The sequence below is a fragment of the Microtus pennsylvanicus genome, chromosome 7 (assembly GCF_037038515.1).
Source record: "Microtus pennsylvanicus isolate mMicPen1 chromosome 7, mMicPen1.hap1, whole genome shotgun sequence".
Lineage (NCBI taxonomy): Eukaryota > Metazoa > Chordata > Mammalia > Rodentia > Cricetidae > Microtus > Microtus pennsylvanicus.
The window spans coordinates 9220717-9237820 of record NC_134585.1 but is presented as its reverse complement, the minus strand read 5'-3'; the positions used below and the strand labels follow the sequence as shown (position 1 = coordinate 9237820).

Genomic DNA, 17104 nt, shown 5'->3' with positions numbered 1-17104 from the left:
TCGCCTACGGAGCCTTGGCACAGAGCCGTGGAAACAGCCTAGCTCAGCCTCCAAGTTGAGTCTCCCGAGGAGCTGCTGGCCGCGGACGCCACCGTCGCACCATGGCGTCTGCTGCCCTAGGCCTGACGCCGCGCTGGCTGATGCTCCTCAGCGCCGCGCTGCTGCTGCTGCTTCTGCCCGCAGCCTCCGCGCAGGAGCCTTCGGCAATGAGTAAGGCCTGGGGGGCGTCCAGGGAGCCTAGGGGTCGGGTTGGAGGGCGGCTGGGTCGGCTCCAGGGCTGAGCCCAGCCCGCGGGCTTTGAGTCCACGGCGCTCACGCCCTCCCTCGGAGCTGCGGGCGTGTCAGCCGCCGCTGGAGTTACGTCGTGCCCTAAGGCACGGAAAGACAGGCCCAGTCGGAACCGAGGCTTCGGCACCTGCTCAGCGGCCTGCTGGTTGGGCTTCCACTCGGCGGGCTTCTGCGTTTCTGCCTGTGTCAGGTGCTGGGCCCGCCGCTTTGAGGAGCTGAAGTCTTGCACAATGCCTGACTCTCTAGCCCAGCACTGTTTCTTTTGGGGGAAATCGGGCAGCTGGCAGGTTGTGCCAAGGCCTGAAAATGAGAGGGTTGGCTTGGTCAGCTTCCTGACCTTTACAGCGAGGGCTGATGGGGCCCAGCTAGAGAGGGAGAGTATTTTTCTCGACCGTGTTAGCTCAGACTCTCTCAAGGTGGCTTTGCACTGTAGCCTGGCACGGTGTGTTTTCTCTTGGTGACCTTTTGGGTGTTGTGGCAGCTCTGTTTAAGTTTCTTATCTGCTCTCAGGTGTGCCCAGGGTCTGTGACTGCCGCGTTCCGGGGAACTTGGGGCTAGATTCCCCAGTGAGGACTTCACAGCAGGCAGAACGCTGGAGAGCCCGTGCTGGCACAGGACCCCTTTTCCCAGTGGCTCGGGGGTCGGCTGTTGTGGTGGACCGCTCTCATGAAGAGAGCGTCCACATCCTCCACCTCTTGCCACAGAACATGTGCTAGGTGTGATATTTCTACGACTTGACATTCTATAGGAAGATGCCTAATGAAAACCGTTTCTCTTTACAAGGGTACCGCATACATTTAAAGAATATGTCACAGCGCCCCAAACTCACCTTTTTCTTGTCTGAGACAGGGCCTCCCCATATGGACCAGGATGAACTTGAACTCACAGGTGTTTACCTGCCTGTGCCTCCAAAGGGCTGAGATGAAAGGTGTGTGCCACCTTGCCTGGCAAAACTCACCTTTTTAATATTTTTGTGTGTTTCGTTACTGGGTGGACATTCGAACTTGCAAGGGATCCTTAGAGGGAAATGCAGGAAGTTGAGGACACTTGGATAGGGCTTCTGGACCCTCCCTAGTGGTGTGTGGAGTCATTTTCTCAGAGCTTGGTCTTGGGGAAAACAGCCCCTAAAAGGACTGTAGTTGGCACCCTCCACAGGGACACTCAGGCACAGCGGTGGCTGGTGCAGGTCACCTGGTCCTTACTGAACTCAGTCTGCAGAGGAATCTGCAGCTCCCCTCCCTCTCTCCCTGAGGAACCTGCCTGCCTGAACTGTACTGAATATACTACACCATCCGTGCCTTTTGGGGTGCCCTGCCCCTCCTCCTCTCCTTTTCTCCTCCAACAGTGAGGTGGCCAGGACTGCTCCCCTGACATGACAGTAGAGGTGCTCTCTGAGTCCTGTCACCAGAGTGGGCCCTGAGCCCTTCCAGCTTTATTCTTCTCGGGGGCACAGAAGACGGCAGCATGGGCCCTTCTGTGCCACAGGTTTATGATACACAATGTTTGCTTCCTTAGTTTCCGTCCTCTCTCTGCACATAGGCGTGCCCTTTTGTCCTAGTGCCGTAACTGACTCACCCGAAACGTCAGGGTTTCAGGTAAACTCAGAATAAATGAGTCACTATTTATTATCTTCCCATTTAATTATTAAAGTGAGTGAGCCCCAAAGTCTTTAGAACTGAGTAAATGCCACCTAAACTGGACTCTTAACTCATAATGCCTCAGAGCCTGGATGTTCAAGATCAGCACTGAGGGAGCTGCAAAGATACTGTTCTTATCTCCGGCATGTGGCTGTGTCCCGTGATGGGTAAGAGATACTGTTTGCGCACCCCCCACCCTGAAGTGTGAGCTGGGGGGAGCAGGTTGCCAGTGTATGAGTCAGCGATTTCAGCCAGGATGCCTGCCGCTCATGCTTTCTGGGTAGGAGGAAGGCTGGCCCGCGGGGATGTAGATTTCCTAGTTAGTAATGGAGAGGGTGGCCAGAGCTCACGATGCGTTCCTTGGAGCTCAGCTCTTTCAGTTCTCAAAAGCGCAGTTACCAGAATATCCCATCACGGAGATCCAGACCTCGGCATTACTGGGCCACCGTGTCAGCTGATAGGAAGCAACTCCAGCCTTTCTCGTGGATGACTTTGAAAAAGAGCTGGAGAGTGGGTGTGTTTGACACACCCTCAGCTGTCACCAGACTGGGAAAGATCTCAGTGGGGGGTGTGTGGGAGAGCTGAGGGGGTGGTACAGTGAGCTCATGGATGGTACAGCTCTCCAGAGTGACTGCCTGTTTGCTGACCACACCCTCCCTCTCCCTCTCTGTGTTCGCTGGTGTTTTTCTTATCATAAAATATCTGGTAATTAAACATTTATTGCACATTATAATCTTACAGCTTGTTACTAATTTGACCAAATCATGGGAATAAGTGGCTGAGGTGGCTTGTGCCCCTACATTCTTCAGAAGCAGTTCCTCCTAAGAACGAGGTTATTCTCTGCTCAGCTAGAACATGGCTGCCGAAGCTGCGGTGTTAAAGTGGAGCTCAGACGCTTGGTTTACTGCACAGTCCACCCACAGCTTTATCGGTTTGTCCAGTGAGGTCCTTCCTTTTCTGCTTGACCTCTGACCCTAGAGTCATCTTAAGTTGTTCCAGCTTTACAGTTCTGAGCTCCTCCGTTTCCTCTAAGCTTCTCGGTTCAGCTTTGTCTTCAGAAAACCCGTTCATGGAGGACCCAAGTTTGGTGCTGTCCTTTCTTTTTCTTTTCTTCTTTTTTCTTTTTTCCTTCAAGACGTAGTCTCAACTGTGTAACTCTGGCTGCCCCAGAACTCGCTCTGTAGACCAGGGTGGCCCTGAACTCATGGAGATCCCCCTGCCTCTGCCTCCAGAGTGCTGAGAATAAAGGCTTGTGCCACCGTGCCCTGCTTCTTGCCCTTCTGGTCTTTGTGGATAGACAGAGCTAGGACCAAGTGAGTAGTAGCACTTGGCTGTCCCTCAGGTCTGCCCCGAAGGGAAGCCCAAGAGCTGCTTGTGTCCCCACCACCACCACCACCAGGCTCCCACCACTAGTTTTATCACCACGATTTGCTGATAGTCCTGTGCCATTACCTGCCTAGGTGCAGCCTTTTCTGAGTGTAGCTCCAGGTCAGTGGCAGACCACCAGAGCCCAAGTGTTGTCTTAGTTTCCTTCTGTCTTTTGGAGGCAGGATCTCTGTGTAACCCACACTGACAGGCCCTCTGGAAGCCCAGGCCTCAGCCCTCAGGTGGTTGGGGTTGGGCTCCCAGGTCTGTTCCACACCAGTTTTTCCCTTGGAGAAAATTTCCTCCTGTGAGATTAGAAAGCTTAACCGTATCCCTGGATAAGTCTTCTCATGTAACCCGGCTACCTTGGATGCAGACTATCCTAGCAAACAGCCCCAGAAGCGCCTGTTCTCACCCCGGTGGGAGGGTCCCCATTGTGTAGAAGTGCTTGGCTTTGGGAAGGGATCTTTGGAATGAGGCTTCTTTCAACCTACATGGCGTTGCTCAGTTTCATTTATTTCACTTTTCTTTGTGGCTTGAAGTTGCTCCACTGTGTAGACTCCAGTCCGTCTGTCCATCCTTCTAAGAGTGAACATCTGGCTGTTTCCAGTCGGGTCTCTGTGGATAGAGTTGCGGTGAGCACGCCTGCACAGGGCTGCCTTCGGGTGTGTCTTCTGATGTCTGGAATAAGATGCCTCGAATGCGCTTGCTAGCTGTGGGAGTGGCCGTTTCTAAGAATGGCTGGGGCAACTCCAGATGTGCATTTTTGTTGCTGTGTTCCTGGTCATCTCCCTAAGTTCAGCCTTTCTTGCGCGTCCTTTTCCTTGCAGTTTTAATTTGCATTTCCCTGGCAGCCAGTGACTTGAATGCAGTGCTCCTTCCAAAGTGTGCTTGTCTTAAGGATAATGGGGAAAAGTAGTGGCCCAAGTTGGAGAGCATGAGAGATACTTGTTTGATATGCTACTTCTGTACCTTTGATTTGCTTGAGCTCCAGGGTCGATAGCTATATAGACTTTGGCCCTTTCCTGCAAACAGTGCTGTGGGTGCTGGCAGTGTGCCCCAGGTCCTCTGCATGCCTAGAGCAGGCTGATATCACCCGGCTTCTTGGGTCTGGGGAAGCCTGCCCCAGGATCCTGAAATCTAGAGGTGAGTTTGTGAGCTTGGCTTTTCCTCTAGGCGTGTTCCCTTCCGGGAGTGCCTCCTGCTCACGAGCATGCTGGTGGCAGAAGGTCTCAGCATGTCAGTGGTTGCACAGGTTTATGGCTCACCTATGAAGGAGAGCTGTAACACAGGGCTGCTTGTGTTTGGAATCTTCCTTCCCAGAAGAGTCCTTGCAGGGAGAGTTGTGGAATGGCTCTTCTGGGACTGGTTTGCACAGGAGTAAGTTGGGTGCCATGAAGCAGGCCAGTACCAGCAGAGTCTTGATCATTCCTGGCAGAGGTTCAGAGCACCACTGTCTTCTCTGCCCTTCAGTGATTGATGCCTTTGTCTCTCCTGGCAGGTTGTTCTGTGTACACAAACAAATCCTGTGAAGAGTGCCTCAGGAATGTCTCGGTAAGTAGTGTGGTCAGACCCATGCCCTCCAGTCCATGTGTGTTGGGAGTCTGAGAATTGTTAGGTTCTGTACACGGTGGTGGTTAAGTCCTATTCCAGCTTCTCTCGGGCATCCGAAGCCTTCTCATGAACGGCGCAGGCTCCATCCATCACAGCCAGTATCCATGACTTGGGTAGGCAGTGTGTAGGATACACCCTTCTTGGAGCTGCTTGGCAACAGCATCCAATATGTTGGCATTTGATGACTGGGACTTCTTGCCTCTGACCAGGTCTTCTTTAGAGGGTTGCCCCACCTTCAAGGCCTGTTGGGGGCTGAGGTAACAACTTATACAATGATAGGCACTTGACAAGCAAGCACAGGGCTTGAGTGCACACTCTGGAATGCCAGCATTCTTCTTCCTTCGTGTGTAGTGCTGTAAGGTCCTCTTTAGTCCGTGAGAGAGCTGCAGGCCGTGTGTTCCCGGGAAGACTGCCTCAGCATGTTTGCTCTTTAATTCCTGTGTGCCCTCGAGTCAGAAGGTAGCTGCTATTCTGGAGCAGAGTCCCCTAATCTCCTACCCTGTGAAGTGGCCTAGGGTAGAAGGTACTCATGAGGGTTTTGTGGGACAGACATTCATCTGCACTCTGGGATAGGCAGACCAGCAGTGGGGAAATGGTTTCACAACAGAGATCTCTAGATGTCTTTTGAGGACGCTCAGCTTCCCTAGTGTGACGGCCAGCCCTTTGGCCAGTCTGGAAGGCTCCTCTGTGCTGCTCCCTAAGGCTGAAGAGTCGGCTTGGGCATGTTTAGCCCAGTGCTGTGTAGCTCACCTCGGGAACTCTCAGGGAGGAACAGAAGTGGAGCAGCAATTGATTAGAAAACAGCCCACAGAGGCTTCCCCTTGGGGACTCCAGGGGGCCTTCATGGCATCCTAGGACTGTGCAGTTGTGTGTTCTTCCCTGACGGTGGGTTAAGGACAACCCAGGTCAGAGTGGTGTTTCTCCTTGGCTTCCTCCATAGGACAGTGGGAGCATCTTAAAAGGCAGCAGTACCCAAATAACCAATAAAAGTGTTATGAAAAAATAAAGAGCAACAGTAGCTTTTTGAAGTGACAGTAGTGCAGATCTGAGACGAGTCTTGTCACTTGGTGAGACTCCAGTGGGCGGTAGGATCTGCTGACAAAAATACGCAGCTGCTCCCGCTGCAGGACTGACATTGGTACTGCTGAGCCTTCTCCTCCAGGTGCTAGTGGCTCTTGACTCTTTTTAGGTTCTAGTTTTTCCTTTAGGAGGCTATTTCAGCCATAAAAGATAGCTTATTGTTGTACTAGCCTTATAACCTCATTACCCTGAGTTGTGCATGGCGAGGACAGAGTCCAGAGAGGGACCCGCCCAGGTCACAGTGAATTGCTCTAGTCGGGTAGAGCCTGAACCCAGACAACAAGGCTTCCGTAAGGTAAAGTGGAGAAGGCTAGCCCAGGCCCAAGGGCCTGCCTGGAGACAGGGGGAAGAGATAGGCCCCTGTAGGCCTTCAGAGGACCAGTGGGTTAGAGAGAGGTTGTGCTGTTTCTTGATGCTGTTAAGTTGTTGGTGGGCCTCTTATTTAGTTAAAAAGAGTAGAACAACATGCCTTGCAAATGCTGTGTTCTCATTGGAGCTTAGAAGATCAGACCTTATGACTTGAGCCCTTTTTAAAGTGGAAGAGTAACCAGAAATAATGCAGGACAGAACCACTGGGATGGGAGATGTTTTCCGTAGCAGGATCTGTGGGCCTCTGCCACTGTTTGCCAGGACACTGAATGCACAGTGGGCATTGCACAGTAGCCCAGCACATGCTTTGATGTTAGTAGATGTTACTCCAAACTGAGACTCAGACCTGGTCCTTAATCTTGCTGACATCAGTAACATGCTTACTCTGAAGATGTCTGATCAGGAAGATGTCCTTTTGGCTCTGGCAGGGCCAGTGCTCTTGACAGCAGAATTCCTTTTCCCTGTGATGTGTGTGATCTTCCTAAGGACACCTTTTTAGGTCAGCTCTGCTGTTTGTCGGCCGTCCTCAGCCCTGTCTAGCACTGTGTGGTGGGTGTGGTGGGTCCTGCACTGAGTTCTGACATGAGCTGGTGTGGCAGGACTGTCTCCTCACTTCTGTTCCCACCCCGACAAGAGCCCCTGGGGGTTCTCTCTGCTCTCATCCTTGGTTGTGTCATCCTCAGAAGTAGACACTTAGTGCAGCATAAAAATGGAGGTCCAAGACCTCCTGCAGTAGTGGCTCCCCTGTGTCATGTCATCTGTTAGCAGATCCCGAAGGAGCACCTACCTGCTGGATGCTCAGCTTCCCCTGCCCGTGTCTCTGGGTGCTCAGTGAAGGCCACAGTTATCTGACCTCCTGCATGAGGTGGGAAATGCACTGTGCAGCCTGAGGAGGCATGCTGTGGGAGGAAGCAGCAGTGTTGTCGGGACAGTGGGGACCTGGGTGGCTGGTGGCAGGGCAAGCCTCCTTGAAGATAGGAGGGAACCATCTCAGGCTTAAGGAAGAGGCCTCTAGAGAAAATAAGCAGGCTTCAAAGGCCCTGAGAGCAGGCAGCTTTCAGGACTGTGGGGCTCTGTACAGTGAACGGGGATGCCAGCCTCTGTGTTGGACAGTGACCAAAGGGCAACAAGGATGAGTGGGAATATTTATTTGGAGGATGCATCCATGCTAGAAACGGTGGCATGGGTAGCACTGGAGGCAGGGAGGTGACTTGTCCTGGTATGAAGGGTCTTTCGACGCCGGTCTCTTTCAGTGTCTGTGGTGCAACGAGAACAAGGCATGCTTGGACTACCCAGTGAGAAAAATCTTGCCCCCTGCTTCTCTCTGTAAACTGAGTTCTGCTCGCTGGGGTGTGTGCTGGGGTAAGTTGTTTTCATTTACTTCTTGCAAAATCAGTGGGTTTTGGTGATTCTGGGACTTGTGCTTAATCAGCATAAGTTACTAGGAAGTTATGTCCTGTGACTCCCACAGGAAGAACCAAGGGGACCTGTGGTGGTCTGCTGTTTGGCAAGCAGCCAGGGACCTGGAGGGCTCCCATAGAATCAGTCATTAGCCACAGGACTACACAACCCACATTGCGGGGGGTGGGAAAAGGGCACGTGTAAAGCCTGTTCTTATGTTCCTGAATGTGATGTGGCACCTGGGAGCCTGTGTGGCTTCCCACCAGCCAGTCATCCCCAACCAAGGACCCTGTTAGCCCAGACAGCCGTCTGTGTGTTTGTGTCTGTGTTGGTCATTTTCTTCCTTGAAGGACATTAGCCCTATGTGCTTCTGCTTGCCCTTTAAGTGCATTTGTGCTGTATTTTGCTGCCTGGAACTCATTTTCCTGTAGTGAACTGTTTAACTTTGGTGGTGGTTAGGTTTGGGGCTGCACAGGCTTCTCGCAGCGTAGTGAAGGAGCTGGTTTTTCTCAGAGCACTGGGATAAGGGAGTTATTGATGGATCCTCGTGTGTTTGCACCTCAGATCCTCTGCCCCTTTCATCTTGTTTAGTTATCTTTAAAACAAACAAACAAACCAGGAAAAACAAAACGAAAAACCAGGTAGTGGAGGTGCACACCTTTAATCCTAATCCCAGCACTTGGGAGGCAGAGGCAGGCAGATCTCGTGAGTTCGAGGCCAGCCTGGTCTACAGGTAAGTTCCCAAATAGCTAGGCCTGTTAAATAGAGAAACAAAACAAAACAAAAAAGACTTCAGGATCAGAATCTTGTCAACTTCCACTCAAAACAACTTGGCTGCTGTAAGGCCCAGGGACCCCAGAGAAGAATGAGTGCTGACCCCCGGGTCTGTGCGGTGTCTCTGTTGTCATCCTGTCTGTCCTGGGACAGGAAAGCCTCCATGGTCTCAGCATTGCCCACCACTGCCCCCTCCTGGTAGTGCTCCTTCCTGGACTGGGAGTGTTGGCTCTGGAGCACCGATTGCCACGCGGGCATCTCCCATCAGTGTGTGAATTTCAGAGTATCTTCTGGTCTGTGGGTTCTCGGAGGAACAAGAGGTTCAATTCTAGAGTTTCTGGAAGTGGTCCCCTTCCTGGGTCCTGAGGTGGCCTTCACAGATAGAAGTCCTGCTTCATGCTGCTTTCTCCATCACTGAGACTTCCCAGCCTGAACTGTTTTGCCCTTCTTACAGCAATGTGACCTCATGTATTCGCATTTCTCCAAGCACTGGGGACTTCTGCCTGCTTCAGGTCCTTTCCGCATAGTGGGCGTTTGCCTGTTTCACCCTTGACTCATGGGGTGATGTGTGGAGAACTGTGATCGTTTGCTCTAATGGCTGAAGGTGTGGACTGTGTCAGGTGGTGGGTGTTCCTGATAATGGCCTCGTGCAGCGCGGGTCCCTCCCAGGTGTGAGGGCGGCTAAGTAGCACTCGCGGCGCAGCACAGATGAAGTTGCCGGTAGCTCACCAGCATGTGTCATCACCACATGCTGCCAGCATCGTAGGCTGGCGCCTGTGGGAGGCAGCCGTGTGCTGGCAGGAGAGCAAGCAGGTCTGCCTCTGAGCCAGCGGGCACACCTTTGCTTACTTCTGAGGGACTGATGCCTGCTACATGCGAATATGAGCAGTTGGGCCTGGTCTTGTGATAAGAGGGTTGTGGGACAGGGTCCATAATCCCCTGAGCAGAGTAGCATGTGAGGTTGGGCCACTTAGCCTCTTGGTGTCGCCATAGGTCCTAGTGGCTTGTCATGATTGTAGGCCTGTACCGTGAACAGTCGGTTCTTATAAATCACTTTAGAATCCTGTAGGAGAATTGTTGTCATCTTTGTTCAGGGTTTTAATCATAATGACTTGAAGTGTTCTGTGCATTTGCGGGAAAATGAAGTCTTAACATGTTGATCTTTTGCATTGAGCAAGATGTCACTCATTCCCTCCAGGCCATGTTTGCACATGAGTAGAAGCTGCTGAGTTTCCCTGTGGGCTTAACAGAGGTGCTCACAGATGACTTTCCCATCAGGACAGGATTTCTGTTTCATCTGCTTGTCAGAGAGCTGTGGGAGTAGATTGGATTTTGTTAGATCTAGCTGTTTTAATGTTCTCATTTTTAGGTTGACTTTTACAGAATTCTATAGTCAAAAACTGTACCACCTGCTCACGCTGACGAAGTCTCCTTTCTAACCACACAAGTTGCTCCTTTTTGCACCTCCGCACTTGGAGGCTGGGCACGGGCAGACAAAACACAGGGTTGAGAGTCAAAGGCACCTGAGCAGTTGTCGCGCCCATTTCTGATTTTAACATGCTTAGAAGCTGAAGTGGAGCCTGGCAGATGAGCACAGCCCCTGCACTGAGGGAGCCCAGGAGCTGTCCCTCGGCCTCTCTCCTCCTGCTGCCCAGCTGCATGGGTGCCTCCCTGGCCCAGCGGAACCTGCAGCGGACACATTCAGGCCATCAGCAGCCCTGCAGCTAGGGACTTTGCTTGTGAAGTGCCTGTTGGAGAGTTGAACCAGGTGACTGGGACATGTTGGCAAATGCAGTGCTGGCTCCTGAACCGGCTCTTCTTTAGTGGACTAGAAGAAAAGCCTTGATTGTTTTGGGTTTTTTGAGACAAGGTTTCTCTGTGTAGTCCTAGCTGTCCTGGAATTCCCTCTGTAGACCAGGCTGGCCTCGAACTCAGTGACCTGCCTGCCTCTGCCTTGAGTGCTGGGATTAAAGATGAGCAGTAGCACACCCAACCCAATTTCTTTGACTGGTTTCCATTTAAAGATCTTGAAGAGAAATTCAGAAGAACCTTAAAATTTATTTTTAGTTTGTATTGGTTCCTGAAGGCTGGCTGTACCATCTCGTCACATCAGTGAGTGACACTGATGAGCCATTTTCCAGTACCAGGGCACTTGTGATGCTTGGATGTGCACATGTTGGTGGTCAGGGCACTGCCCCATCTGTAGGTGGCTCTGAGGAGTCAGGAGGTCTTGGGAACAGACAGAGACATCTTTCCTTCTTTCCGCCTTGAGGAGGGAAAAGGGCTGTCTTGTTTCATTAGTTTGTTGTGGTTAATCTAGAAGTGTTAAGTTGTAGACATTGGCTGACAGGAGCCACGTGCCCAGACCCTGTGTTTAGGACTGCTCCTGTGACAAGAAGTGGTACCCTTGGGGGTGGAGGCAGGGCACACGTGCCGAGGTTTCAACTCTGTGTCTGGACTTCCAGTGAACTTCGAGGCCTTGATCATCACCATGTCAGTGCTTGGGGGCTCTGTGCTCCTGGGTATCACTGTGTGCTGCTGCTACTGCTGCCGCAGCCGGAAGAGGAGCCGGAAGCCAGACAAGAGCGATGAGCGGGCCATGAGAGAGCAGGAGGAGAGGAGAGTACGGCAGGAGGAGAGGTAAGACTGGGCTTGTTGCTCAGGAGCTTGCCTCTGAATTTGCAGCAAGAAGGCCATGGGGAGCAAGGGTTATGAGTTCCGCGCTTTCCCCATTGCTAGAGAGGTAGCATGTGTTTGTTGTCCAACACTTTCTGGGCTGTAGTTAAAAGGGAAGCTGGTAGGAGTCTTGTGAGGTTGCAGGCTGTGTCTCTGACTGCAGGCTGCCTGGCCTTCCTCTTCTACTGGTAGGGAGACTGGTAGAGCCTGCGCTACTGTGCCCTGCACTGGTCATGCCTAGCCTTGAGTATTGCCATTCCAGCCCCAGCCTCTAGTGATGAAGTAATCTGACTGCTCATATAGACACTGGCTTATGCCCACTAGTTCCCGGAGCTCTGAATTCTCCTAATATGTGCTGGAGCCTCGTGTAGCCCCTGGAGGCAGTGATGATCATGCTCTCAGCTCTGAATCGGGTACCTCTAAGCAGTTGCTTTTTCCTGGTAACCCATCTGCATTTTCTTTATGAGAACTTTAAAAGATCACTGTATTAGACATTTGAATTCAGTTTTTGGTTTCTTCTTTTTTTGGGAGTGTCTTACTTCATAGCCCATCCTGGCCTTAAACTCTGCATGCATCCTCCTGTCTCAGTCTTGTGGGCACTAGGATAACAAGTGGTTACCACCATGTCCAGTTAGAATTAGTTTATGGAAAAGAATAGAAGGGCCATTAGAGCAGCCTCGGAAGACTGGCTTTGCAGTCACCCTGCTTGCTGGTCAAGTGGTAGGTGTGGCCTGGTGACTGCATTCATCTCCACCTTCTTTTGGGGGAGCTTGTAGAAAGTGCTGCAGGAGCCCCAGATGCTGCTAGAGGAAGCGAAGGCCTGGGAGTTTGGGGTGACTTTACTTGTCTGTCATAATTTGATGCTAGTTGGTTTTTCTGTATTTTTTAGGAGAGCAGAGATGAAGTCAAGACATGATGAAATCAGGAAGAAATACGGTAAGAATGAGAATTGTCTTTCTTGACTGGTTGGGATCTGGGCAGCTGCCATTTTTCCAGAGAACTCCTTCACTGAAGACAGCAGCTGTGCAGTTCTCAGGGTGCCACCAAAGACTGATTGTACTGAGTTCCCGAAAGCAGGAAGGCTCTGAAGGTTTTTAATCTCAGCCACAGTTTTTCTTTGGCGCTCATGGGGAATAAAAACTTCAGGACAGGTGTTCGTAGCTGTTTGTCCATTTGCCTTAAAATGGGGTCTGCCTGTGTAACCTTGGCTCTGTGAGTTCCTGGGCTGTCTCCAGCCCTTTCTCTGTGCGTGTCTCTTCTCCTTGTCTTCTGATGGGGTCAGACCACCCTCCTTTACCAGAACTGGCTGAGACTGAGGCATGCCATTCCTCCCTTGCTGCTTTCTGGCTGTGTCATCTTGTTTGGAGAGACTCTGGGAGTGACCAGGAACCAAGCGTAAGCCTGTGTGGTTCAGTTAAAGTGAGTCAGAAACCCAGCACTTTTAAAGGGTAGTCCCTGTCTCCAGTGTCACACACTAGTCTGTCCCTGGTCCTGGTTGGTTGCTCTTCCCAGCTGGTTCTCGGCTGTTTTTAAAGCTCAAAAATGGTACTAGAGCTTTCCGCCTAGACTTCATGGCTGCGGAAGTTGGGTGCTGCAGAAGCTGACCCCTCACCCACTTAGATGTGGGGCCATGGGGCTGTGTGAAGGCACCAGCTATGAACCCACTTTTCTGACCTTGAACTACAGGGTTTCTCTGTGTAGCCCTGGCTGTCCTGGAACTCCCTCTGTAGTCCAGGCTGGCCTCGAACGCCAAGAGATCTGCCTGTCTCTGCCTCCTGAGTGCTGGGATTAAAGCATGTGTCACTACCACCCAGCTTGAATCACTATCTTAACAGGAGAAATCCAATGGAGAAAATTTGAAAATCTTTCCCAAAAATATGCATTAAAGTTATTTCCTTCATTTACATGTGTGTGTGTGCATGCAAGTGTACAAAAATGCAATCATGCACCTAAGGAGGCCAGGGGATCACTTCTGGGAACTGGTTCTCTCCTGCTGTATGGGTCCTGTGCTCTTCAGACTTGGTGGCAAGGATTTTACCTACTCAACCCATCTCACCAACTCCTAAGAAATGCAGTTTTGGGATCATTGTTTAAATAAGGAGATAGCATATTTGGTTTTTGTTTTGTTTTGGTTTGGTTTTGGGTTTTTTTTTGTTTGTTTGTTTGTTTTTCGAGACAGGGTTTCTCTGTGGCTTTGAAGCCTGTCCTGGAACTAGCTCTGTAGACCAGGCTGGTCTCGAACTCACAGAGATCCGCCTGCCTCTGCCTCCCGAGTGCTGGGATTAAAGGTGTGCGCCACCATTGCCCGGCGAGATAGCATATTTGTGAAGCTTCAGGATCTTACCCACTGGAACATTACTATACCACAGTGTGTGTTAGCTGAGACAAAATGCCAGAGTCCACTGCCGTGGGCCTTTGGTGGGCAGAGCACGGCGGAGGAAAGCTGCTCACATATGACAGCCATGACGGGATTTGAGGAGACAGCAGCTGGGACAAGGAGAACCCTTTAAGGACCTGTGTCCTCCAGCTAGGTCCTGTCTCCCGAGACTGCCATCAGTTTAAGAATCTATGAGTGGAAGCCAGGCATGGTAGCACTCGACGCAGAAACAAGTAGATCACTTAAGATTTAGAGACTAAGCTGGGCGATGGTGGCGCACACCTTTAATCCCAGCACTCGGGAGGCAGAGGCAGGCGGATCTCTGTGAGTTCGAGACCAGCCTGGTCTACAGAGCTAGTTCCAGGACAGGCTCCAAAGCCACAGAGAAACCCTGTCTCGAAAAACCAAAAAAAAAAAAAAAAAGACTTAGAGACTAGCCTGGTTTACACAGTAAGTTCCTGGCCAGCCAAGGCTATATACTGAGACCCTGTCTCAAACAACAAAAAGAAAAGAATCCATGAATGGATGAACCCTTTGATTAACTCAGAAGTTATGACCTATCACAGAGCTTACATCTGAACATCTGTTTCATTGACTAAAAGATGACTTAATGTCTAAGCCATGATACCAGGGAGTTTCTGTTATTTGGGGAGATGGTATAGCAGAATCCACTTGCCCCAGTACAGTGTGGCTTCTCTGGGTTTGAGTTGTTCAGATATTAAATATGCAAGTATTTGGTCCCTTTCCGGGGGCTGTAGCAGTCCCATTGCCGCTGGTGTCCGGACCTGGTCACACTATGCACTGGGAACTGAGGAAGCTCTGTAGCTAGTGGGGCCTTCTTCCTCATTGCTCCTGTTTCGGGCTCTGTGTGCTGTGGCCTAGACTTGGATTTGGGCTTCTCTGATATCAGAAGATGTCACTTGACCCTGGCTAACCCTTGTCTCCTTTCTGTTGATTTCTGTCCTTCTGTTTTGGTCTTGCTTCATCTTTGTGTCCATGGGTTCTGGGTGAGTCTGGAACATAGAGATACTAGTGTCTCTACCCAACTAACAAAGTCCTAGTAGATAGATTACTGCACTGGCCCAGGACTTGTCATCCAAGTACGGTGTGGGGGCTGGGACAGTGAGGGCAGTATGAGACAAGGAGTGAGAGATTGCAGAGTGGTAGAAGAGTGGGTGTGTAACACAGACTGATGCTTAAGTTCATATTTTGTCTTAGGTCTACTTTAAGTCTTGATTGTCAACTTCATGGTGTGTGTTCTTTTTCTAGTCTTAGTTCTCCAAGCACAAGCTGTGGTAAGAAATACGTGCAGGAACTTCCCTGATGACCTCAGCTGTGGCTTATTTCTCAGGAACTGTTAGGATTTCTGTTCCTGATGGATTTTACTTCAGTTTTAAGGTCACGTGCGGCTCAGCTTCAGTGATGGTCAAGGATAGTGTGGGAGCCTGCTTAGCACTGAGGGTAATTTTGAGGTAAACTTAGCTAGGTTGTTTTGCAGGAGTGGGGTGAGCAGTTTTGTTTCCTTTTGTCTTTTTGTTTGGTTTGAGTTTTTGAGACCAGGTTCTGCTATGGAACTCTGGTTGGCCTGGAACTCTACTGGTAGAACAGGTTGGCCTCTAATTCACTGGTCTCTCTCTGCCTCCTGAGTGCTGGTATTAAAGGTGTGGAAGTCCAGCCTTTTGGTTTGTTTTTCTCTTTTAGTTTCTTGTTCTGTAACCCAGGCTGGCCTCAAACTCATGGCAGTCCTCCTGCAGTAGCTTCCCTAGTACTAGGATCGCAGGAATACATCGCTTTTGTGAGTTTTGTCTGTGGTGGAGTGGGTGAGGTTGTAAGTCACGTTTGTTTGTTTCTCCCTCAGGTCTGTTTAAAGAGCAAAACCCATATGAGAAGTTCTAGAGCAGCTGGCACACACTTGCGGTTCCAGAGTTTCCTGGGAGTGCCATCCTCAGCATAGCCTGCGGAGACCTGACCACTACAGCCACCCATGACCTGGGTCATATGACCTGGCTCTTCCTTCCGGCCTCAGCACAGGCACCAGAGTGGCCTTGAGAGGACAGTCCTGTTCTTGTTCCGTCTATCTTTGTATGTAATCACCTGAGACGTTAATCTTGATGACGTCCCTTTATGGGGGAGGAAATGTACTCGGGCCACACACACTACAAAGCTGGTGGCCTGAGCTGCTGACTGGCTGCCTAGTGGCCTTGCTGTAAGATTCACATTGCAACAAATGAAGTCATATTTACTTTGTTAGGGCAAGAATTGACCCACCATCCTTGCTTTCCCAAGGCTATGTTGTGACTGCAAGTCCATTTCTGTGACATGCCATTGCTTTAGTTTGGGTGACTTTTGGAAGACACTGTCCCCACAAGCAGTCTGGTACCCAGCTGTATCCAGTGACACAGGAGCACATAAGGTCTTTAGTCCCGCAGGAAACAGTCTTTCCAAAACCTTTCATGAAAAGTCCAGGCCTCTTCTTGGATAGCATTTTTTAGCTGTCTCTACTAGATGGAGAGCCTTTTCCCCCATGGGAAATCTGAGTTGTGAGTTCAGTTGGATCTTCCTGTGCATGCTGAGTCGCCTGCCTCAGGCTTCTCCACTGTGGTGATGCGTGGAACCACGTCCTCAGAAGGGCTTTTTTTGTGCAGATCTTGGATATCTTCCCTCTACCTGACAGGCTGCCCGGTTGGCCCTGTGTGTATCATGGAGGTTGAACAGCTTGTCCACCGGTCAGCCCATTGCGGAAGCTGAGTATGTAGGACCCCAGCCGTACTGCCTACCAGAAAAACTGCCTGAGCGGACATACACACCCACCTCACTTCACATCCTGCTTCCAGCCGTGTCTCGGCTCACTGTATCTGACACATCATCGTGGGCCCTTGGAAACTTGTCAGGGACACAAGGGTCTCCGTGATACTGTCCACAGTGCCCATTTCTCTGAAATCCAGTTGTGTCACAAGCTTGATGGCAGGGTAAGAAGGAAAGATACTCCCCCTAGGAAAGCAGCCACCAGCAGATGAGGTGACCTTACTGCAGCTCCTTCCTTCCTAGACACCTCACCCAGCAGCTCAGTAACCTTTTCAACTCTGTCACTCTGCCCAGGGATTGACACCTCTCCAAGACCTCCAATTTTCAGAAACTAAGGGAATGACCTTTAGCGCTCTCTTTCTGCCTTGTCAGGCTTCTGATGTAATTCGAAGCATCATCAAACATTTAAGTATTACAGCAGCCATTGAGATTTGCCTTTCTACTGTCTGTTGGTAAAGGAGCCCTCCTCGCAGGCCTTGATGAGCGTTGTATAGTATGTAGCATGTATAAGTCATGCCTGTTAGGTTGCTGAGCTGATGATAGTCACCAGCTGCTAAATGCAGAGTATTTAATTCTCCAGTGTAGACATATAGCAGGTGCTCTCAGGACTGCCCTGTGCCTGCCTCTGAGCAGCACGAAGAGCAGCCACCTACACCTGAGACCACCATACCCAGTGCCTTACTTTTTAACCACTTTCCAATAAAATGGTTGAATAAGA

At 50.8% G+C, this 17104-nt stretch overlaps 1 protein-coding gene across 1 annotated transcript; it reads left to right on the top strand.

Annotated features, from left to right (window-relative positions):
• Pttg1ip (PTTG1 interacting protein) lies at positions 1–17104 on the top strand. Its single transcript, XM_075979856.1, has 6 exons — positions 1–210; positions 4792–4844; positions 7607–7715; positions 10994–11168; positions 12094–12140; positions 15440–17104. The coding sequence occupies exons 1-6, from the start codon at positions 102–104 to the stop codon at positions 15475–15477; spliced, it is 531 nt and encodes a 176-aa protein (XP_075835971.1). The 5' UTR covers positions 1–101; the 3' UTR covers positions 15478–17104.